The following is a 26,057-nucleotide window of genomic DNA, read 5'->3' as shown; positions in this document are numbered from 1 at the left end:
ACAAATTTACCCTTTATTACCTTACCAATTAAAGAATTAAATGATACGTGAAAATCGGAAGAATGTAAGTGATAATTGGAATAATTAATACGTACTGTAATATGGACATACTAACTAGTTGACATTTCTATTCACTGTCATTTGTGGGTGGAGGTTAAAATTTAAAACAGTAAAAAGATGAGCAATCAATAAAAAAGAACACGGTATACACAAATTTCAAGTAACACAATACGCGCAAGTGAAAAGGGAGCAACGAGTTACAAAGCTTTAAAAATAGGAATGAAGAGATCTGAAAATTAATTTTTTTATATGATTGAAGATTTCATGGAAGTGTAAACACATTTCGCCATAACAACCCACAGAATTCCAGCTGTCGGTATTATTGCAAATTCAGTAAGATCGAGTTTACTGTCCTGATAGATTTCACTAACAGAAATGCCCATAAACAGGTGACTGCTAATTGTTTGTATTGTTTTATGGTTGTGACCTCCAGAATTTAAACCGAACCATGTGGTACTGTCGGAGACAATCATAGGGTAATCTCCAGTGCTGCGGTCACCTGCCCCGATTAAACGGCATTCTGTCCGAATTAAGCGAGGTAAACCCTGGCTATTTTCGCGATTGGGTTCTGTTTTTTAAGATTTGTTCCAAATAAAAGGCTGTCCCGATTAACCGGTGGCCAAACTAACCCGAATCCACTGCACTTATATGGAAAAAACACTGTCAAAATTATGTTAACACTTATATGGAAAAAAAATTTATTATTATCAACATTTATCAACATTAATTGAAATCAACATTTATTGTATTGTATATGTGGAATATTGTGTATATAAGGTCTCAGCCTTTTGTCCATTGTTATCAACACACAATAGGAAACGATTTAAAGTAGCATTTAAAGCCCTGACGCCTAATTCTCTGGGAATAGATGTTACCACATTTGTAATTCTTTCCTTGAGTTCATTGATATTCCAAACTTTCGTGCTGTACACTCTCTCTCTTTCACCATACCCCACAACCAGAAGTTGCAGGGCATCAGATCAGAGGAGTGGGGAGACCATTGTAAAGGCTCACATCTTCCTATCCATCTTCATGGAGATGTGTTATCTAGGAAATCATGAACAATACGGCCAAAATGTGCAGGTGCACCATCCTGTTGAAAATATCCCACTGAGCTTATTATCAGTGGAAATTCATCGATGCCATAGGACCGCAACATAATGTAAATAGGATTTGGAATTCACTGTTGGGGTGTCAAAAAAGTAAAGTCCAATTACACTAGCAGTGGTAACAGCACACCAGACATTCACCTTTGGGGAGGCACGTTCGTGCTCATGAAGTACTCATGGATTTCTGGTACTTCAAAAGATTGTGTTGTGTTCATTCACATGACCGCTAATGTGAAAAGTGGCTTCATCACTGAATGCCATCTGATGCACAATGTCTGGTTGGACGTTTGCCGTTTCTGCTAAAATCTGGCAGCATTCCACATGAACACATTTTTGACCTTCTGTCAATGATTGGATAAGTTGGATATGGTATGGGCGCATTCTAAGGTCCTGCGTTAAATTTCTCCACACAGTTTTCTGTGAAATCCCTGTTTCCAAACTGCATCATATGGTAGACTTTCTTGGACTATTCAGAATTGATAGCTGAACAACAGTGATGTTCATTTCACTTCTACCTGTAGTTGTCCGCAACCGAGCCAGTTCGAACATACTTTTCGTATATACGATAACTCATTAAACGGTTTGGTGGGTCTCGTTGAAATTGTTCTTGGAACTTATTGTGGACTATGGTTGGAGAACAACACACTTCCATCAAGCTTGCCACCACTCTTCTTTCTTCTAGCATTAACCGGTCTGCCATTATATCTGAAAAAAAAAAATAAATAAAATTCAAATGTTCATTCCATATAAGTGTTAACATAATTTTGACATACCCTGTAGATTAATAGAGATTAATAGATCATTCAGGCTAATATATTTTAATGAGACTAATAATAATAAGACTGCTAATCAGACTAATAGATTAACAGTGTATGTGTGTCCCACAGGCCAACAATTTTGGGACCCACCTAACGCTGTCTCGATATCATCAGCAAATATTCTTATGTCCTTTCTTTTTAAGTGTATCCCATTCCTGTGGAAACAGTCTCTCCTGTTAACAAGCACAAATCACACTGAGAAAAATTATACCCCATATTCCTTGCATCGTCTTTCCATCGCCAAATTGATTTTGCAAGCTCTCGTCACGTACTCCCTCCTACCATGTCTGGGCAAAATTGCAGACACTATGTTTCAGTTCTAACTCCTGACTTTTTCTCAACATTGCTCTGTACTTCTTAATTATATCATCTGATTTCCTCCTTAATATCAGTTGTGCTAACGTATACAACAGTATCACCTTATGTGCCCTTAAAAATGATAGCGGCACTTCAAAGTTATCTACTGTAGCCCCTGTAGACATACCATGGTCTTATTCCACTTGATCATTTTTGCACAATATATTTCCCAATTCTATGACAACAGAATCACCAACTGTAACTGTATCCTGTGGGACAATGGATCTCTGCTGCAGAGGATGTCTTTATGTTGTCTGATGCTGTAGCATGGGCTCAAACATTGGGCTGAGTGGCTGAGTGCTTGATGGATGCTATTAGGGCATCAATCCTATTCTTCAAGCCCTCATATAATTCCATCAGAAAGCCAAGTTTATGCTTAACCTCTTCATACTCTTTGTGACATATTATGTTCTGCTAGAGGTAGCTTCGCAAAAAGAGCACAAGTGACACAACATAATCATGGTTCTTCAAAGAACTGCCTACAGAAGTTCTCCCCCCTAAATCAGAGCATTCAATTTAACATGAAATGATGTTTAATGTAAAAGCAACACAAATTAAGAGATCAAAAAGAAATAACACTGCATTAATCCTGCTTATTTAACAGCAGTAAAACTATGCTCTTTTAGATTGCATTTCATAGGTCTTGATAAAGTTACATTATAAAAACACATTTGTATTGCTATAAATTATAGTATGTAGGTCTCTTCTAATATTGATTACACTACTATAAAACTACAGGGAAAAACCTCCAAGTTTCACCTATATGAATACAATGCTGAATTTGAACATTCTTATAGATATAGCACAATGACCGTAGACGTCAACTGTAGTATTAGCATTAGCATTAGCATTAGCAGAGGCATATGATGCAAGAAAGCAAGCTTATTCAGCATCAGCCAAAAAAAAAAAAAAAAAAAAAAAAAAAACCACTCCCATTTCACCCCTCCGTTCGTTCGAAATACCTGTCCAGTTGAGCTTTAAATTTGTTTAGGCTATCAACTTCAACAACAAGTGATGGAAGTCGGTTCCACCAACCAACCACCCGCTGGCCAAAGGCAAATTTCCGCACATCTATCCGACATCCGTCCTTCCTCAATTTGAATTTATGCCCTCTGAGGTGATTATTCTGAGAAAGATGAAGAATCCCATTGGCATTGAGCATGCTCAAACCATTCAAAGCCTTATACACCTCTATCAGATCACCTCGCCGGTGCCTAGTCTCCAAACTCTGTAATTTGCAAAACTTAAGCCTTTCTTCGTAAGAGCAACCCTTTGTTCCATTTACTAATCTTGTTGCCCTTCTCTGTACCCGTTCCAGCAGCTCTACATCCTTTTTGAAATGAGGCCTCCAGACCTGTATACAGTACTCAAGATTTGGCCTTACCATTGCCTTATACAAGGGAATAATCACCTCCTTATCCCTGCTAGAAAAATTCCTGTATATCATTGACAAGACACCATGAGCTACTCTTGCAGCTCGTCTGCACTGCTCAGAGAACTTCATATCTGCCTGCACAATTACCCCCAGGTCCTTTTCATTCTCCACCACTGTCAGTGTAGTACCGCAGAGTTGATACGTTGCTCTGGGGTTACTGTTTCCCATATGCAGCACTTTACATTTGTCGATGTTAAACCTCATTTGCCACCTCTCAGCCCATCTGTTCAACCTTTCCAGATCCTGTTGCAGCAGCATAGCGTCAGTATTGTCCTTAACGACCCTGCCAACCTTTGTATCATCTGCAAACTTGGACATTAAACTTGATATCCCATCATCAATATCATTCATAAACACCGAAAACAACAACGGACCCAACACTGAACCTTGAGGAACTCCACTAATAACATTAGTCCACGTTGAGCAGTGTCCATTGATTACCACTCTCTGTCTTCTGCCACTCAACCATCCCCTTATCCATAGCAGCAATTTGCCTCCAATGCCACACTGCTCCAATTTGTGCAGCAGTCTTCCATGTGCAACAGTATCAAAAGCCTTTCTAAGATCCAAATATATAATATCAAAGTTATTCCCTGCATCCAGTTCTTTTGTGACTACATCATAGTATCCAATCAAATTGGTCAGGCAAGACCTGCCCTTAACAAAACCATGCTGCGTCTGAGCTATAAATGAATTCTTGTCTAGATGATCCTGCAGTGCTTCTTTAACCAGTGCCTCCATTAATTTACCTGGAACAGAAGTTAAACTAACAGGTCTATAATTACTTGTGTCAGCCTTTGATCCTCCTTTGTGAATTGGGGTTACATTTGCACATCTCCAGTCTATGGGCACCTCCCCTGAGTCCAAAGAAGCTCTCATAATTATGGCTAGGGGTTTGCATACTTCCTTTGCTGCCTCCTTTAATATAACTGGATAGATCCCATCCACCCCAGGTGCCTTTTTTATGTTTATCCTCAACAATCTCTCCTCCACTTTCCTCTCAGTTATTACAAAATCATCCAGCTCACTGCCAATGTTTACTTTACCTACATCATTCTCCTTCCTGAATAACTCCTCATGCGTGAATGTAGATGCAAAATACTCGTTTAGATTGTTAGCCACCTGAGCAGGATCCTCAACTGTTGAACCATCAATATCCAGTGGACCAATCTGATTCATCCCTTTCCTTTTCGAGTTCAAGTATGTAAAGAACTCTTTTCTGTTTTTCTTTGCATCCTTTGCCAAGGATTTTTCATAGTCTGCCTTTGCCTGCCTAATCTCCTTTGTGACTTGGTTACAGACCAACTTATATCTATCATAGGCTTCCATGTCACCCATTAATTTGTATGTATCCCATGCATTTTTCTTCTCTGCCACATGTCTCATTAGTTCATCTGACAACCATTTAGGCCTAAACCTTGAACAATATTTCTTAGTTGGTATGTAAAGCCTGGTAGCCTCCAAGATTAGTTCCTTGAATGCTTCCCATTTTGAGTTTGCTGTTGGTAACATCATCAGTTGGTCCCACTGTATAGAATTTAAATACTGTCTCAGACCATCATAGTCGCCTTTACGAAAACAAAAACCCTTCCCTTTACCTCTGATGGTAGTTACCTCCTTGAGTAAATCCCACTTCAACACACTGTGATCACTGCCACCTAGTGGTTCATTTATCTGCAGGTTCTTAATGCATGAAGAATCACTACTGATAATCAGATCAAGAGTATTGCTCCCTCTTGTTGCCTCACGAACATGCTGATGTAGAAAACAATCATCCAATAAATCCACAAAAGCCTTGCTAGTGTGCGAGTGACCAACCCACAAATTCCAGTCAATATCTGGGAAATTAAAGTCCCCCATTATAAGACTCTCTGATTTACTGGCCCACTCTATTTCCCTGTACAATATCTTATTATACTCATCAGAGTCATTAGGCCTATAGCACACTCCTACTCTCAATTTTGATTTCCCTATGCTTATGTCACACCAAACTGACTCGACACTGCCCTGTCCATCGATGTCGACTGGCTTCACTTCCTTGGACTTTATGTGTTTCTTAATTAATAGCATAACCCCTCCTCCCCTCCTGTCCTGTCTATCCTTTCTATACACATTGTATTCCCCAAAATCCAGTTCCGCATTACTTATATCTGTGTGACACCACGTCTCTGATATCCCAACAATATCTGCCTTTGATGTTTTGAGCAATACCTCAAATTCATCAAATTTATTTACCAAACTCCTAGCATTGGTGTACACGCAGGTATACATGCACCTGTTTCTATTCTTAGCTACCCTAACACAACCCATGTGTTTACTTGTACCGCAATGACTACCAGCAGTCTCTGAAATATCCTGCATCTTGTTTTTCAGACTTCTGCTCATTTCAATAGAAGCAGTGCAAGAATCACTTCCACCTCTGCCACTGGCTACTGTTAATCTATTAGTCCTTGTATCCCCCCCAACTAGCAGTTTTCCGACCCACCTAACACTGCCTCGACAGCATCAGCAAAAATTCTTGCACCCTTTCTATTTAAGTGTATCCCATCCCTGTAGAAGCAATCTCTCCTGTTAACAAATACAGTCCAGGCTGAAAAAAATTCTACCCCTTGAGCCTTGCACAATCCCTCCAGGGCCGAATTGATCGACAAGGCTCTCATCATATACTCCCTCCTATCGTGTCTGGGCAGAATTGCAGACACTTTCAAGTTCAACCCTAATTCACGGCTTTTTTTCAACAGTGACCTGTACTTGCTAAGTAATTCCGCCGGTCTCCTACTCTTAATATCATTAGTGCCAACGTGTACAACTATATCACCTTTTGTGCCCTTAAAAGATGATAACCGCTCTACAACGTCATCGACCTTTGCCCCTGGCAGACATACCCTGGTCCTATTCCACCTATCCTTTTTACAAAGTATGTTCCCCGTTTCCCTGACAATAGAGTCACCAACAACTACTAGTTCCTGTGGGACCAGCGCATTCTGCCTAGGGGGCTGTTTCTGTGTTGCCTGATGACCAAGTGCAAGCTCTGGCGTTGATGTGGGCAGCTGAGAGCTTGATGGGCCCCTCAATTTATTTCCTTCGAGGGCATCCACCCTGTCCTTCAAGCTCTCATAAAGGCCCATAACAACGCTGAGTTGTCGCCTGATTTCCTTGCACTCCTTACATCGTGCACACACAAAGACATCCCCCTTGGCATTATCATGTCCCGTACCCGACTGCTCCGCAAACATCAAGCAAACAGTGCATTTTAATAGACTGTGATTCAGAGGGCAACTGCCCCCCTCAGTTCTCCCCTGAACCACAGCACTCCCATTAGCTTGAGCCTTTTGCTTTGCTGCTCTGGTCAGAGTCATGATTCCGATTTAATTCAATAAAATTCAAAACAAAAATTAAATCCTTAAGTTATATCCCAAAACAGTTATGTTATATATATATTTTTTTTCGGTATCTAGTGTTTTCTACGAGTTCCCTTTATACAACTTCCGTATCACGTGTACCACTATAGTTATGTATTAATTATTTGTTACGATTAAGTCGTTATATATATATATATATATATATATAGAGAGAGAGTTAAAAGTACAATTTAATTGACAATAAAGTTTATCAAGATTAATAGATTTACTGATTAATTGACAATATTATATTATGCACTATACGACACTAAGCTTATGCTATCGTGTAAAAATGGCGGGAATTCACGAACGGTATTTCTACGGACTCGTAAGTATTGATTAGCTTCCAAATCTCGCTATCTCAATTTAGAATAAACTAAGGATCCTGACTAGGTCTATAATCTACTTATAGAAGATAATTTGATATAACAGTTGGTTAATAAATCGACTAAATTTGGTTAAAAAAAAAAATTTGGTTTGTGACACGTGGATTTGATACCGTTACCGATACTAAGTAATATCTACAAAATCTCTGTCTAAGTTAAACTTTAAACTAAGTATCGTAACTAGGAATATAAAGCTACTCTAGAAAATAAGTTAATATGACAATTTAAACTAATAAAGCAGAAAATAAATCAGGAAAAACTTCTCTGTTTGAAGAGCTTTAAGGAGCAATGACCGCACAGGCTAACCTCGCACCCAGATTCCTAAACAGTAGTTTCTTAAACAATTACAAAACCCAAGTAATGAACAAATTCAACATCTTAATCAGATAATCAATAACTAAACTACTAATTTTAAATCAAAAGTTACAAAAACAAACAAGTTTTAAGCAACATGAAAGTTCCATTCAGCAGCTCCTGAAAAAAGCTGCACGTCTAGATAACCTCATCAACAGAATCCTGAAACATTTGCCATGATTGAAGTAAAAACTACAGGAAACTGAAGAATTTGTGTCTGAACTAATTCTTCAGTTTTGAAACTGAAGAATTGTTTTTGAAAAAAAAGTTTTTAATATTTCCCATGGATTTAACAAAACAACATGAACATTTGGGAATGTCCAATGTTTTTGGAGGATGAGATCCCAGAAAACTCCCGTTCATGAAAAACATCAGAGGGTGGAGTCATCAAAATAGAAGAGAATTTAAAATTAATTCTTGCCAATCTGGATAGATTTTTATCCTCTTTGATGACTGGGTTTGAAACTTGGCTGAATTTTTTTTTTTTTTTATCCTGAATCCAAATTAGAAAGCATTCAGTGGATGCACAAGGGTTCTCTAAATCTGAAAAAGTTTTTAACCCACTCATCAGCTGGAAAAATGTTGGGCTCAATTTTTCTGAAGCACAAAAGGATTGTTGGTACTTGTTTACCTTTCACTTAAAACCCAATAATGGGAATATTATATCCACCTTATGCCAAAGTTAAAAGCTGCAATTCGTAAAAAAAGACAAGGAAAGTTGGGTCGTTGGTCTTGCTTCTCCATGACATTGCATTCAATCACAAAGCCCAGATTGTGCAGGCTCTCCTCCTTACAAACTTGAATGATGAGTAGACTTGTGTTTAGGATGAGGCCAAAGAAGAATAGGAAATTACATTTTATTTATACACAATCATTAATAGAGTTATTGTTTCTCAGTATTTGTTCATTTGAATGAGGTATGGATATGATATGGCCCATATTTTCAAATTATACAAGTTTTCTGTGTAAGCAGTGAAGGAAAGGTTACGTTGTTTGTTTGTTTATTTGTGGACTTTACAGCGCAAGAGCAGCATGGCCATAATGCACCTGAAAGGTTATGCTCTAAAAGTGGCAGAATCAAAGAGAAAAACAGCTGAGTGGCAGTTCAGCACCAGGGAAACTTATGGAAATTAATTCCACTTTTAGCATTAAGACTATTGCATTTGCTATGCCCTCTCAGTCACAAAAAACACAAGGTATGCAAAAGTCCTATATTTTAATTTCACAGTTTCATATCTTAATTTGGCATTTTATGATACAAAATTTTTAAATTTTGATATTTTTCTTGCTTATTTTTGGATATGCACGTTTAATTATTGATATATGTTTTTTTTTTTAGTATTATTTTTTAAAAAAAATTTTTTATGATCAAATGCAGATAACACTTTTCTTGTATTAATTAAATAGGGAAAGAGAAACTATATTTGGATTTGGATCTGCAGAAAGAAGTTCCTATTCCTTTTATAAATGCAATATTTTTGATATTTATAATTTATTAGTTTTTTTTTTTTTTTTTTCAAGGATGCTAAAGTAGTAGAAGAAAGAAGACGGCGTCTGCAACACTATTTACGGTGCATTTTGAACTGGATACTTCAAACAAATTGTGAATTAGCTAACAATCCAGATAGGGAAACTTTTGTCTCAGTGTTACCTTTCTTTGGGTAAGTAAAAAAAAAAAAAAAACCTGACTGTTCATAACTTTACTCATATTTAACAAAATTGTTAAGTTTAATTAAAATAGACATGTCAGACTGTATTAGCTTAGCAGTGGATATTAGAGAAATTACCTTGAACATGAGGAAACATGACACAAATGATTCCTTGTCACAACCAACTAAATTCCGGAAATAAAATAAAACTTTGTTAAATAATATCTCAAAATATAAAATATTTTATTTTTTATTTATTTGGTTTTTTTTTTTTTTTTTTTTTAGGAGCATTAGCAACTACGGCCATATTGCTCCGGGATATGCGTGATCATTCCCTGACCTTTCCACATCCTCCGTATTTGGTGGTGACGGGCTCGAACCCCGGTCTAAACAAGAAGCATGTGCTACGCACTGCTGCTCCTTCCCACCTGGCTGCGGAGGTGCCATATAAAATGTGTGTCAAATAAAGTAGTAGAAAACAATTAAAATCAATAAAATACAAGTTAAAAATAAAAACTAGATATAATCAACAGAAAACAGTACTAAAATACAAAATAAAATAGTTTCTGAGGCCAAGATCACCCTTTTCAAAGTGAATGAAAGGCACAAAATGTTAAATTTTTAATAGAAGGTTCACATGGTGGACACAATATTATTTCAAAAAAAAAAAAAAAAAAAAAAAAAAAACAATAATTGGATCCAGATGGTAGGAGATGATCTGCATAAGACATATCATCTTGCATCACCTGTCTTACTGTTTGTTTGTTTTTTTTTTTTTTTTTTTTTTTTCTATATTATCACACCTGGTTATAACTGTCACATGACATAAATGATTAGCATGTCAAGCTGAGTGTCATTATGTAATACTCAATAATGTGTCTTACTGCCCCAATATAAGAATCACAAGGTGTTAAAATGTGTATAAACATTATCAGGCAAACAAAATGGTGAGCAAATGAATTAATACAACTGATCTAGGAAAATTAGGTTGATGGGGCTGAGAAATGGCAATTGAACTTTAACATTGAAAAATGCAAGGTATTGCATATGGGTAGCAGTAATTCCAGATTAACATATGAACTGTGTGGTACTAAACTCAGGGTAGTAGAAAATGAAATAGACCTGGCTGTAAGTATACAGGCAGATATCAAGTTCTCTGAACAGTGCGGAAAGGATGCTAGGACAACTCATGGGGTTTTGTCAATGATATACAGAAACTTTGCTAACAGGGATAAGGTGGCGATTATTCCTTTGCACAAGGCCATGGTTAGGCTGCATCTTGAGTACTGTATACAGATCTGGAGACCTCGCTTTAGGAAGCTGAAACTTGTGCAAAAGTGGGGGCATTGGAAGGGAGTAGAGGGTTGCTCTTGCCATAAAGGTTCAGTTCTGCCAGTTGCAGTATCTGGAGACTGGGCACCTGTGGGGAGATTTGATTGGGGGGTGTTTGGGGCCTTGAATGGGTTGAGCAAGCTAAACTGATATTCTTCCTTTTATTGAGACTATACATGAGAGGGCATTTGCCAATACTAATATGCAACTGAGACAGTCATCAAGCTAGGTACCATTCAGTTTTTTTTTTTGTTTTTTTTTTTTCAAAGTTTAATTATTTCTCAATTCTCACTTTATAATTTTACATACATGAAGAAATTTTAAGCTTTGGACAAGATGTGAAGGATATCACATCAATAACAAAATGTGCCTTGGTTTCGAAAATAATACTACGGCTACTAGTATTAAAACTAATTAATGCCACTACTAATACTAGTATAATATAACACTAATAATATAATATTAATATCAACACTAAGTGGTAGATGACTTTCATCAACCGGTGCAATACCATCAATACCACTTTGCTTGTTGGGGGCTTGAAGTGGTGAAACCCATGTTTAGAGTCCAGAACAAAGTATATGTATTATAGGTTTTTATACGTTTCATGTTTGGGATTTTCATTAAAAAAAAAAACAAATTCTTAGGTTGTGCAATGCCATTAATACATATAAGATACAGCTAACAAATCTCAAAAAATATTGGATCACTGGGTTGTTAGAAGCTAATTGTCATCACCTTACAATCATCAATGAATGAGGCTACTGCGTGTGTGTGTGTGCGCGTGCGTGTGCACGCACGCAGCAGCTGAAAAAATTTGTTTTTGAAAATGGATAAATTACCCGAAACGTTTTACATAATTAACATATTAAATTGTGTTTAACACGTTGACTGCCAAATATGAGTTAACTTGTATTTGGTGATCTGGCCCAGAACACCACAGATGAGTTAACTCGAAGTGATATGACTTGCCTTTCGGGCATAGCTACTAGTATATTCGTAGCAAATCCAGATTTTTCATTCTTATCCCAGAAGTCTGGGATAAGAATGAAAAATCAACCATGGCATCAGAAAACAGAAAATTTATTCACAAAAAAAAATATTTTATTCACAAATACATAAAGAAAAGTATTACTAAAACTCAAGAAAATAATATTGTTTATTTGTGATATTTCTTGAAACATTCTTCTACACAAAGAGCTGGCTTCTCTTGGGCACACTGGACAATAATAACATGTTAGTTTTGCGGATTTTTATTTCTTGTACATACTTGACACGGCTTAGTTGGGTGTGGTTTTTTTTTCATTTGGTGGTATAGCCTCTAAATAATGAATTTCACATTCAGACCAAATCTTCTTTGGAATGTTTAGAATTTTTTCTCCAATCAAAGATTCAACGAATGTTTCTCTGAATTTCAGACATTTTATGGTGGAATCCGTAACTCGACGGAAAAGGATCTATGTGTTATGTATGTATATACTGTATATATATTTCTATAATATATAATGCAATTTTTCTCAGCCATCTGATGGCTTTTCTTAGTGCTGAATAATACAATAGCATTAGATCCCATCAATCTGTGCCGGACATTCTGCTATTGTAATCTCAAATTATTTTTGGTTTTATCGAAATCTTTCCATTCCGGTTGCATACCTCGACCATTTCAATAATGTGTATGTTAGAAATAGTGAGAACTTCTCTTTTATGCCTCCACTTACATGCTACAACAGGACCATTTCGTTGCCATGCAACTTCCCCTTTCTTCAATTTTCACATCACCAAATCTTTTGGATTTTCTTTTCTGTGTGCATAATTTTCCACATACATAAGTTTTTTTGAGCAGACAACAATTTTGTCAGGGCAACGGAATTATAAAAATTTTCCATTAATTTAGAAATGGAGGAATTACCTCTATGATGTCTTGTAGAACAAGACATCATAGAGGTAATTGCTGATACTCTCTGTTGTTGAATAACTATATAAATAAATTAAATTATTCCACACCCTCATAGACAAAATCAATGATCCAATGCACCACAGAATTGGAGATCCGTGGACCCCAAGCCCAACCCCAAAATACATTGAATCAGCAACCATAATTTTTGAGAAAGAGAATACAATACATCTGTATTTTAAAAACAATTTAAATGCTTTGAAACCAAATAAATAATGAATTCATACTTTTAATACATTCGATTCCGGTTATTTGGGACACATCGGGATAGTGCATTTTGGCCCAATTAAGTAGCTGCCCCAATTATGCGAAGTTTCATGTAAATAGTTAAAAATACAATCAGATCACATTAGGATGGACTTACCATAGTAAAGTACCATTCACTATATGATATGTAGTAAGTGCCGGTCATTGTGATCAAGTTTGTGAATTGAATTTTAATTCTATTAAACAGCAATTCTAATTAGCAAAAATAGGAGGAATATTATCCACAGGCTATAAAAGTAAAGATATATCAAGCAGAAATTTACACTTTATTACCTTACCTATTAAAATATTAAATGATACTTGAAAATCAGAAGAATATTTTCCATAGGTTAGCAAAATAAAAATAAATTTGCACTTTCGTGCATAGCTTAATTAATACATACTGTAATATGTACATACTAACAAGTTGATATTTCTGTTCACTGACATTTGTGGGTGGCAGAGCCGTGATGAGGGTGAGGTGAATGAGGCTCTTGCCTCAGGTTAAAAGCTGAAGGGGGCTCCAAAAGAAGGATTAAATAATTGCCAATGTTGCCACTGTTAACAGTAGGGTGCAATTTTCCATTCTTGCCTCAGGTACTAAAATGGCATGACACAGCCCTGTGCTGAGTGGGGGATAAAAATTAAAACCGCAAAAAAGATAAGCAATCAATAACAAAGAATGCAGCATACACAAATTGCAAGTAACACGATACGCGCAAGTGAGAATGGAGTAACAAGTTACGAAGCTTAAAAAATAGGAATGAAGAGAAGATGCTGAAAATTTATTTTTTTAAATATGATTGAAGATTTCATGGAAGTGTGAACGCATTTCACCATAATAACCCACAGAATTCCAGCTGTTGCTACTTTGCAATCCATCTTCCCCACTGGTGGCATCATTCCCTCGCTCCTTGTATAATAGTAGTCCTCTATAGTAGTATAGTAGATTCCTCTATAGTAGGCTTCTGCTATTTGAATTATGCCTTCTCTGCTGTTTATAAGTACGCCATCGCTATTCTTCAGTTTCAGTATCATTTGTCTTTCTGTATTACTGCTCATGGCTGCTGATTTAAATCCTTTGTTTTCCCTTAATGCTTGTTCTACTTTTCTTGTGTTAAATCTTCTTAAGTCCTCTCTGAATCTCTTTCTAATGGCTTTGCATAACTCAGTATACTCAATTTTCTCCTCGTCAGTGTTTTTCTTGCTCTTCATTTGCCGTCTTTGGTTCATCATGACAAGTGTTTCTTGACTAATTTTTCTTCTTTGGATTTCTTTTTCCCTATAGGTTTCTTCTTTATCACTTTCAGAAAGTTGTAATATTCCTCGTCGATATCTTGGTCCTGAGCAGTCTGCAGAAGCTCAGACTTGTTCTTAAATAGAAAGGGTGCAAGAATTTTTGCTGATGCTGTCGAGGCAGTGTTAGGTGGGTCGGAAAACTGCTAGTTGGGGGGGATACAAGGACTAATAGATTAACAGTAGCCAGTGGCAGAGGTGGAAGTGATTCTTGCACTGCTTCTATTGAAATGAGCAGAAGTCTGAAAAACAAGATGCAGGATATTTCAGAGACTGCTGGTAGTCATTGCGGTACAAGTAAACACATGGGTTGTGTTAGGGTAGCTAAGAATAGAAACAGGTGCATGTATACCTGCGTGTACACCAATGCTAGGAGTTTGGTAAATAAATTTGATGAATTTGAGGTATTGCTCAAAACATCAAAGGCAGATATTGTTGGGATATCAGAGACGTGGTGTCACACAGATATAAGTAATGCGGAACTGGAATTTGGGGAATACAATGTGTATAGAAAGGATAGACAGGACAGGAGGGGAGGAGGGGTTATGCTATTAATTAAGAAACACATAAAGTCCAAGGAAGTGAAGCCAGTCGACATCGATGGACAGGGCAGCGTCGAGTCAGTTTGGTGTGACATAAGCATAGGGAAATCAAAATTGAGAGTAGGAGTGTGCTATAGGCCTAATGACTCTGATGAGTATAATAAGATATTGTACAGGGAAATAGAGTGGGCCAGTAAATCAGAGAGTCTTATAATGGGGGACTTTAATTTCCCAGATATTGACTGGAATTTGTGGGTTGGTCACTCGCACACTAGCAAGGCTTTTGTGGATTTATTGGATGATTGTTTTCTACATCAGCATGTTCGTGAGGCAACAAGAGGGAGCAATACTCTTGATCTGATTATCAGTAGTGATTCTTCATGCATTAAGAACCTGCAGATAAATGAACCACTAGGTGGCAGTGATCACAGTGTGTTGAAGTGGGATTTACTCAAGGAGGTAACTACCATCAGAGGTAAAGGGAAGGGTTTTTGTTTTCGTAAAGGCGACTATGATGGTCTGAGACAGTATTTAAATTCTATACAGTGGGACCAACTGATGATGTTACCAACAGCAAACTCAAAATGGGAAGCATTCAAGGAACTAATCTTGGAGGCTACCAGGCTTTACATACCAACTAAGAAATATTGTTCAAGGTTTAGGCCTAAATGGTTGTCAGATGAACTAATGAGACATGTGGCAGAGAAGAAAAATGCATGGGATACATACAAATTAATGGGTGACATGGAAGCCTATGATAGATATAAGTTGGTCTGTAACCAAGTCACAAAGGAGATTAGGCAGGCAAAGGCAGACTATGAAAAATCCTTGGCAAAGGATGCAAAGAAAAACAGAAAAGAGTTCTTTACATACTTGAACTCGAAAAGGAAAGGGATGAATCAGATTGGTCCACTGGATATTGATGGTTCAACAGTTGAGGATCCTGCTCAGGTGGCTAACAATCTAAACGAGTATTTTGCGTCTACATTCACGCATGAGGAGTTATTCAGGAAGGAGAATGATGTAGGTAATGTAAACATTGGCAGTGAGCTGGATGATTTTGTAATAACTGAGAGGAAAGTGGAGGAGAGATTGTTGAGGATAAACATAAAAAAGGCACCTGGGGTGGATGGGATCTATCCAGTTATATTAAAGGAGGCAGCAAAGGAAGTAAGCAAACCCTTAGCCATAATTATGAGAGCTTCCTTGGACTCAGGGGAGGTACCTATGGACTGGAGATGTGCAAATGTGACCCCAATTCACAAAGGAGGTTCAAAGGCTGACACAAGTAATTATAGACCTGTTAGTTTAACTTCTGTTCCAGGTAAATTAATGGAGGCACTGGTTAAAGAAGCACTGCAGGATCATCTAGACAAGAATTCAGTTATAGCTCAGACGCAGCATGGTTTTGTTAAGGGCAGGTCTTGCCTGACCAATTTGATTGGATACTATGATGTAGTCACAAAGGAACTGGATGCAGGGAATAACTTTGATATTATATATTTGGATCTTAGAAAGGCTTTTGATACTGTTGCACATGGAAGACTGCTGCACAAATTGGAGCAGTGTGGCATTGGAGGCAAATTGCTGCTATGGATAAGGGGATGGTTGAGTGGCAGAAGACAGAGAGTGGTAATCAATGGCCACTGCTCAACGTGGACTAATGTTATTAGTGGAGTTCCTCAAGGTTCAGTGTTGGGTCCGTTGTTGTTTTCGGTGTTTATGAATGATATTGATGATGGGATATCAAGTTTAATGTCCAAGTTTGCAGATGATACAAAGGTTGGCAGGGTCGTTAAGGACAATACTGACGCTATGCTGCTGCAACAGGATCTGGAAAGGTTGAACAGATGGGCTGAGAGGTGGCAAATGAGGTTTAACATCGACAAATGTAAAGTGCTGCATATGGGAAACAGTAACCCCAGAGCAACGTATCAACTCTGCGGTACTACACTGACAGTGGTGGAGAATGAAAAGGACCTGGGGGTAATTGTGCAGGCAGATATGAAGTTCTCTGAGCAGTGCAGACGAGCTGCAAGAGTAGCTCATGGTGTCTTGTCAATGATATACAGGAATTTTTCTAGCAGGGATAAGGAGGTGATTATTCCCTTGTATAAGGCAATGGTAAGGCCACATCTTGAGTACTGTATACAGGTCTGGAGGCCTCATTTCAAGAAGGATGTAGAGCTGCTGGAACGGGTACAGAGAAGGGCAACAAGATTAGTAAATGGAACAAAGGGTTGCTCTTACGAAGAAAGGCTTAAGTTTTGCAAATTACAGAGTCTGGAGACTAGGCACCGGCGAGGTGATCTGATAGAGGTGTATAAGGCTTTGAATGGTTTGAGCATGCTCAATGCCAATGGGATTCTTCATCTTTCTCAGAATAATCACCTCAGAGGGCATAAATTCAAATTGAGGAAGGACGGATGTCGGATAGATGTGCGGAAATTTGCCTTTGGCCAGCGGGTGGTTGGTTGGTGGAACCGACTTCCATCACTTGTTGCTGAAGTTGATAGCCTAAACAAATTTAAAGCTCAATTGGACAGGTATTTCGAACGAACGGAGGGGTGAAATGGGAGTGGTTTTTTTTTTTTTTTTTTTTTTGGCTGATGCTGAATAAGCTTGCTTTCTTGCATCATATGCCTCTGCTAATGCTAATGCTAAATTCCAGAACATACTGCTTTTTCTCCTCCTCTGTTATCTCAAAGACCTTTGTATTATTTACTCGAGTCAGTTTTTTCCTTTGCTACCATTCTGACCATTCTGTGATCACTTCCAACATTTACCTTATTCAGGATGGTAACATCATTCACAATATATCTCTGTTAGTGAAGATGAAGTCGATTTCATTAGTTGTTAATCCATTTGGACTCTTCCATGTCCACTTTCTGTTCACCCTTTTCTTGTAAAAAGTGTTCATTACTGACAATCTTTGAGATTTTGCAAATTCCACAAGTCTTTCGCCTCTTTCATTTCTTTCACCAATTCCAAAATTTCCTATAGTTCCCCTTTCTGCGCTGTTTTGCTTTTTCCAACCTTAGCATTGAAGTCCCCCATAATAATAGTGTAGTGGGTTTTCTGCTCATCCAGAAGACTCTCAATTTCGGTGTACATTTCTTCAACCTCTTCATTATCATGGCTCGATGTTGGTGCATAAATCATTATAATCTTTAGCTTGTACCTCTTAGAAATCTTGAGTATTAGTCTTGACACCCTTGGTGATATACGTTTGAATTCCAAAAAGTTGTTTTTAAAATCTTTATGGACCAGAAAGCTAACTCCACTTTCACTCCTTTCACTGTTTCCATTGGTGTACAGCAGATTTCCACTTGATAAACTTATAAGTGATTCATTTCTTCTTCTTCTTGTTTCATCCAAACCGATGATATTCCAATTCACATTTTCTAATTCCTTTTTCAGCTCTAATAGCCTGTCTTCACTGATGAGTGATCTTACATTATAACAGGCCAAGTTCAGTTTCCATGCGTGGCAGCCTGGTCGTACCCAGAGATTCTTAGCACCCTCTGCTTCCACTCTGATGCTCTCGCTGCCGTAAGAGGGAGAGTGAAAGCTGCTGGGGACTGAAGGCCATTTGCTTTGTCGTGCTGTCATATGCTGGATGGTTTGGTCTTTTCCTCTTCACGCTGACCAGGCGTCTTGAAGAGAACCACTCTACACATTCGTTGCCACCTAAATGACATAACAGGGCTTACCATCGAGGTGTGCATGAGTGGATTTTAGGGAGGCAGACCAACCGGACTTCTTCTAAATCTTCTGTAATAGAGAGATATTGGATCCATCAGTGTTTTAGGCTGAGTGCCTGATAACACACAGGATACCTGTTCCCCTCTAAGCCCCTTAGTAATGAGCAGTAATACAGAAAGACAAATGATACTGAATCTGAAGAATAGTAGTGGTGTACTTAAATAGCAAAGAAGGCATAATTCAAATAGCAGAAGACTACTATAAAGTACTATATAAGAAGCAAGGAAATGATGCCAGCAGGGAGGAAGATGGATTACAAATTAGCAACACATATAACATACCTGATATCCTTCCTGATGAGGTAGAACATGCATTGAAGAAAATGAAGAATCAAAAATCCACAGGTGAAGGTGAAGTTACTGTACAGTTGTTAAAATTAGGAGGAAGAGACACGACACAGAAACTGGCAAGTCTCTTCACAAAATACATTAGGAAAGGCTTTACACCTAAGTAGTGGAATAATGCAATCATAATTTTTCTGCATAAGAAAGGAAATAAATCGGAATATACGGTGGTCATTCCCTGACCTTTCCGCATCCTCCGTATTTGGTGGTGATGGGCTCGAATCCCGGTCTAATCAAGAAGTGTGTGTACTATGCACTGCTGCTCCTTCCCACCTGGCTACGGAGGTGCCGTGTGTGTGTGTGTGTGTGTGTGTGTGTGTGTGTGTGTGTGTGTGTGTGTGTGTGTGTGTGTGTGCGTGCGTGCGTGTGTGTGTGTGTGTTGTTTTTCCTTATTCTAACGTGCTTTATTTCTTGTCTCTGTGGCAATCATAGTGCTAGTATAGCACTGGCTTTAACAGCTTTCCATAAAAAACTATATTGCAGTTTACAAAGTGAATTTACATTTTGCATGTATGGACTATGGGGAGTGCATATGTAAATTTACATTTTGTATGTGAGAGCTCTGGGAAGTAGATACATAAATTTATATTTTCCTAGATCATTTTCTTACAAAGTGTAGCTATTAAATAAGGAGACTGCATGTGCAGCCACTACACATCAAGTGCCACCTGTGAAACAAAAGCACAGCAGTTGACCTTGAACCTTTCCCATAGTTGCCTGTCAAGTCATGGTCCAACATGCTCATTTGCTTTGCAGTGAGAGGTTGTTTATTTTCTTGTATTTTTGCATTTTCTGGAAAAATAACAGACAAAAGAATAAAAAAATGAATCAACCTCAAATTTTCAACAAAACTAAAGAAAACCTCAACTGAAAGTTATGAGCTGTTATGTCAAGTTTATGGGGTAGATACTGTGTCAAGAGCTTGTATGTTTGAATGGCATAAAAAATTTTAGAAAGAAGAGAGAATGTGGAAAACAGTGAAAGACCAGGCTGTCTGGGATCCATGAAAACTGATAAAAATGTGGACCAGGTAAGAACATTGATTAGAAGTGATCATTGTTTAAGCATTAGAATGCTTGCATTGGAATTCTAATTGTTAGACAAGTTTTAACTGAAAATTTAGGCATGAGAAAAGTATATGCCAAGTTGGTTCCAAAAATTTTGAATGAGGATCAAAGAATGGAAAGACTCCAAGTTTGTGAAGATGTTTTGAAAAAAATTGAAGATCCAGACTTTCTGAGTACTGTAATTACTTGCGATGAAAGTTAGCTGTTGTAGTACAACTCAAAAACTAAAAGACAGTCAATGCAATGGAAGACAGAACAATCCCCCAGATTGAAAAAAGCAAGAATGTCAAAATCAAAGTTGAAAACCATAAGTACTATGAAATCAGACTCTCAATACAATATGCTACACTGAAGTTCTGACAATGCTGTATGAAAAAATTTGAAGGAAGAGATCTGAATTATGGATGGATGGTTGGCTTTTCCACCAATACTCCAGCGCACAACGTGCTCTGTCTTTTCCATTTCTGGCTAAAAAAAAAAAAAAAAAAAAAAACAAATCCCTGTGTATGAATATGCACCCTACTCATCAGACCCAGCTCTTTTGACTTTTTTTCTCTTCCCTAAAACTGGAAAATGTACTTAAAGAATCATTTTCAGTCTATTGAAGATATTCAGAAAAAAATGATCAAAGTGTTAAAACGGCAATTCCAGGACGATAATGCATGTTACAAAAAATGACTTTTAGAAATGTTTCTTTGCTTGTAAGAATTGTATGAAACAGTGTGTGCAAGTCCAAGGCAATTAATTATTTCGAAGGGGATAACTTGTTTGGTAAAAAATATTTCATTATATTTATATTATTGCAAAAGTCTATTTAATAACCACACCTCATCTATGATTCAAATAAAGCAAAATGAAAGGCATCACTTTTGTAGAATAGCAACCCCAAATAACTATACACTTGGTGGGGTTGAATTAAAAATGATAGAGAAAGAAAGGAATTTGGAAGATTTTTGTATTATACAGTTGGAATGAAGCAGTTTTGCGAGTATTTTGTGGAAATTGTTAGATATTTGTGCACATTTTGGTCATTTTTGTATGTATTGTTAATCCTCGTGGTATGAAAGATAATAATTCTGATGAATATTTGTAAAAGAATATGCTTATTTCTTTTTTATTGCTATTAATTTTTTCTTGTCAAATACTGCAATTACTTATATATCACTGTGTGTTGTAAATGGAGTTATTTGATTCTTCAAGAGACAGAGAGAGAGAATACAACGATAGTACCACCACTGGTTATTATGATAGAATACTAGGAAAGAGCTGTGTAGTAGAAAAATAAAATTAGATAAACATTTGTGAATTGATGTTACTGTAAATCAATTGAATTTGCTGAATAGCATAAAACAGCTGACTTCTAATTGAACTAGAGGAAACTGTATGTATTGGTTATTTTATTGAAGCTGAATTTATGCCTTATTTTGATAACTTAACACATTGACAGAAATGATTTTTACAAAGCTTGCTACAAATTCATTGACCAAAAGAAGAACTGACAAACTGAAACTTTGTTTTGAATATTTATTTGATTGCAGATATATGAGTACAATTTTTAGCTTTAGAGTGACTTTTGATAAGTTAAAACAAATCATTCAAGCAAAAGTTATTGTAATTGAAATATTAAATACATGCTGTTAATTATAATTATTGTTCCATAAATAAATGAATTACTAAATGTATAATTTCAAAAATTATAACTGACATTCTGATCACTGATGAGAGAAAGTGTGGCTTTGTAAAATTGTTCTAATTGTTCTACACAAAACTGATTCTTTATCTGGTTACCACACATGTATGAAACTGACACACAAAATTAATACATTGTTCCTTCCTAAAACTTTGTGTGAATGATTCTTACTTTAGAGTTTTGCTGTGGATTGGAAGAAGACTGTTTAAAACATGGATTAGTGTGACAAAAAAAAAATAGGGATAACTAGAAAACACTATAGTTGCTTAAGGAAATTTCACTTGGCAAGAATACATTTTTAAATATATGGTGCTCAGTGACAGGCAGCAAGGAAAGTCCATATCTATGATTTATTGAATGTTTGCTTGTTGAGATATGGAAGTCATAATCTTACTGTATAAGGTTTTACATTTAATTATTGTAAGACTACAATTAAAAAAAGGCATTTCACTTCTTGAAGGGGTCCAAAAATGGGTGGCCCACTTGGTGAGATTTGCAAAAGGGCACCCTTACAAGGAAAGACTTTGAATGTGTGAGCCTGGCAACTATGCACTTTAGAAAAGACCTGATTAAGGTCTATGAGGCTCTGCGAGGGGTTAATAAAATAAATGAAGGCAAAATGTTTGCTGTTATAAATGATTCCATAACTCTGAAGGCTATAAAGCGTTTTTTAAATTCAGTTTAGACTGTTTTAACTAGTGAGTTGTTAATTACTGAAATAAGTTACCTCCATGGGTAGTTGAGTCTGACAGCTTGGGGATATTCATTGATCAGTTATACTTACATGAGGAGGATAACACAGGTTTTTATTTTATTTTTTGTATATTTATATATTTTTTTCAAAGTATCCATTAAATGTAAAATTGTTTTGAAATATTCCAGTACATGCTGTCATCTCTTAAATAAATAAATTAATTAATTAAATTTCTGTTTATACACCGGCATGACAGCCAAGTCAGTAGAGTTTACAATAAATCGTCAATACAAATATTTATCGTATTTAGTAGTCACAGACTGGAACCCCAGTCTACTCAAGGAACGCGTGCTATAGCACTCTCGCTACTGACCGCTCGGCTACATCAGGCCTTATTGTGTTTCCAAGTACTAGTAGAAGTAGTTAACAAATATCAGTATGAAAATAGCATTAAAAACTCAAAGATGGAAATTGTACCTGTTAGCCAATTTCAATTTGGATTTTAAAAAAAAATAGGAAAAAAAATCTGTGGAGTTCAGATTTTGTAATTGGTGAAACTGAGCTACATGAACCCAATAAAAAGCATGCGTCTTACTCAGTTCATTATTACCATATATTTTAAATGAATAGTTATAGAAGTTACAGAGGATATTATTGCAGTAAAATAATGAAAACCATGAGTTTTTTTTTACTAATTTTTTTAAAAATTCCTGATTTGATTTTTGGCTCTAATTTCAATAAGAAAAACTAATATTAAAAAGTATATAGGTACAAAGTGTTCATTTTTTACAAGTTTTTTAAATGTTCCATAAGTAAAAAAAATTTACTCCACACAACTGGCCATTTGAGAAACTGCACTACCATGACCTTCCAAGTGTTAATCAGTTAAACTCACAAATGAAACAGTTTATTATCTAATATATTCTTAGGGTTAATATAATTTTAAACCATTCTTGTTATTAATTCAGCTTTTCAGTTATAATAATACAGCACTTTATTTTTAAAATTAAGATAACTTTGTTAGTTTCTGTTGATTCCAGTTATTCTCTATACCCTTTAGGTTTTTATAATTAATGTTTTTTTTAAAAAATAAAATAAAATAACCTCGATACCTGTCTTGTGATATATCTCTATAGTGAACAGGAATCAGAACAAAGACAGAAACATTCGAGTGTTTTACCTGGCAATCGTTTGAGACTTCCTGGTTTAAATACCAATCAGCAGAACCAAGAAAGACCAATACAGCATTACACAGGCTTGTGATATGGACCACAGTAATCAATACTAGAATTTCCTCTTACCTGAGGTGGTAAAATTTTATATTATATTTATAGTTCCTGGAATGTGAAATGTATTTTGAAATTACTCATTTCAGAATACACAAATGAACCAACCAGTTATGAAAAATGTGTAAATTCTTTAGTGTACTCTTTTTGATGATACTAAATTTGTATATAGTGTATAATTTTAATTTTTGATTGTGAAAAAATGAGTAAGTTTTCCTTAGTTGTTATTAATGTTATGCTATTATTTATAGTGTATAAATATATGACTTACATCTTTGGATCACATGCATGCTTATGCATTGTCATATAACAATGTACTCATTTTGAAAACTAGAATGAAATTTATTTGTACAACTCAAGATATTTTTCATTTTGTATTCATTAGGGAATTTGGAGTTATACAGTCCAGGTTTAATATTGGTGGAAAGTCTAAAAAATAGTACTTGGCAGCATCAGATTTGTGGGGGTCGATTTATCCCAAATCTGTGATTAATATACTGATGCACGTTGTTATATAGTTTGTATAAGTTAACACTGTATAATATATAATAAATCAATTACAGTATAAAACTTCTAGTTATGTAATAATTAATTATATGAAAATTGTGGAAAACCTCTTTTACAGAACTTACTTCAAAACTTAATGCTGTGGTTTACATGGAATGATGCAAAGCTTATTTAAAATTATGAAATTCCCTAAGAAGCATGTTTCTTACTAGTTACATTATTACAGTATGTTTTAATACTAAATAAACAAATTTAATGGGTGATTAATGAATATTTAAACTATACTATGAAACTCTAGGAATGCTTAAAATCACACATTGTATCTGAAAGAAAAGTCTTGAGGGGGCAGTCCCATGATAATAGCTGAGAACATTTCTGATTAGGCATGAGAATGTAATTTAAAGAAAGAGACATGTCTGAAAGTTCATTGGGTTTACTTACATTAAAACGGAAATATTAGGTATTAAAAAATTTAATACCTAATATTTCCTTCATACAGGGTTTATAACCATTATGCAGCTTAATAAGAATTTGTTCTTTATTAATACATTTGGGATTATGATGATTTTTTTTTTTTTTATGCATGTCCCTAATTCTATTCCGTTGGAATCATTTTTACAACTATATCGGGAATCACATACATCTGGGTACTTGAAGCTTTTGAATGGCCATATCTAAAGGAAGTAGAAACTCTATATTTTGCTGAACAGCCTTGACATGTGTTGCCAAGATAATTAAATAAACAACATTATTGAGGTCTCAAATATCTTTTTTCTTTTTTTTTTTTTTTTTTGTTTATTTAATCAAAATTGAACCATGATGGCCCACTCCTGTACAGGTAATCTAGAGCAGGGGTTCCCAAACTTTGTGATACTGTGACCCCTTAAAATGCTAAATGAATTTGGCAACCTCCCACCTCTTCCTTCATGAGTAAAACTAACGATTACATTAAGGCTAAAATTGGGCAATAAAGAAATATCCCAATAACTTTAATAACTAATATTTTATTGGAAATAAACAAAAAATATCAAATTTGGAATGTAGTAAGAAATATAAATACAGTTAACTAATGAACAGACATCAAATTAAAGCTTCATTAACCTTAGATTTTTTTTACCATGACTACACTTGCCAACATTATGATAAAAATAGAAACAAAACAATGGTATAAATAGCATGTGAGTGGGAAAGGGGTCTTGTGATTTAATTAAGAAGTGAATGTTAATAATATATCTGAGATTTAACCATCATGTTTAGTATGAGCAAAGATGATTTTTTATGCATTAAACATTCAGATATAACCAGCTGCACTCTCCGTAGGCAGGGGTCACACCCCACAGTTTGAGAAATGCTGGATCTAGATCCAATATACAGGGTGATTCATTACCAGTGCGACAAACTTGCAGGAGGTGTAGAGGGCACAAAGACGGATTGGAATCACATAGCATTGCAGGGTCCGAAATGCCTTCATCATGCCGTAGAGGACGTTGAACGGGAGGTGGCGTGAACAGCGATCCTGCTGGAAGTCAGCATTTGCGAACCGTTTCTGTTGAAGAAACCAAGTAGCAAAAGTCCTCTGGAGTGGATAATCCGCAGGCTCCAATGATTGGACGCGTTGCAGATGGTATGAACTCATTTGGTTTGTTGACAGTATCCTCCATACAGTGGATTGGGAAATACCCAATCGTTGGCCTATCGCTCGCGTACTCGTACTCAGATTGCCTTCTGCAAGACATAGGACATTCTTTTCATTGTCTGGCGTCCT

General features: G+C 36.3%; 1 protein-coding gene across 2 annotated transcripts in view; it reads left to right on the top strand.

Moving 5' to 3' along the window:
* LOC150076729 (sorting nexin-29-like) overlaps nucleotides 1-23,887 on the top strand; it is a 275,665-nt gene extending 251,778 nt beyond the window's left edge. For both annotated transcript variants that reach the window (XM_090386732.1, XM_090386733.1), the window contains 2 exons: nucleotides 9,442-9,581; nucleotides 23,636-23,887. In XM_090386732.1, the coding sequence (XP_090242858.1) occupies nucleotides 9,442-9,581; nucleotides 23,636-23,762 (267 nt within the window). In that variant the 3' untranslated portion in view covers nucleotides 23,763-23,887. The remainder of the gene's footprint in view (nucleotides 1-9,441; nucleotides 9,582-23,635) is intronic.
* Nucleotides 23,888-26,057: the final 2,170 nt, after the last annotated feature.

Source organism: Mastigoproctus giganteus, chromosome 12, assembly GCF_048544385.1.
Source record: "Mastigoproctus giganteus isolate SK-2022 chromosome 12, ASM4854438v1, whole genome shotgun sequence".
Lineage (NCBI taxonomy): Eukaryota > Metazoa > Arthropoda > Arachnida > Uropygi > Thelyphonidae > Mastigoproctus > Mastigoproctus giganteus.
This window is presented reverse-complemented; position numbering and strand designations above follow the sequence as displayed.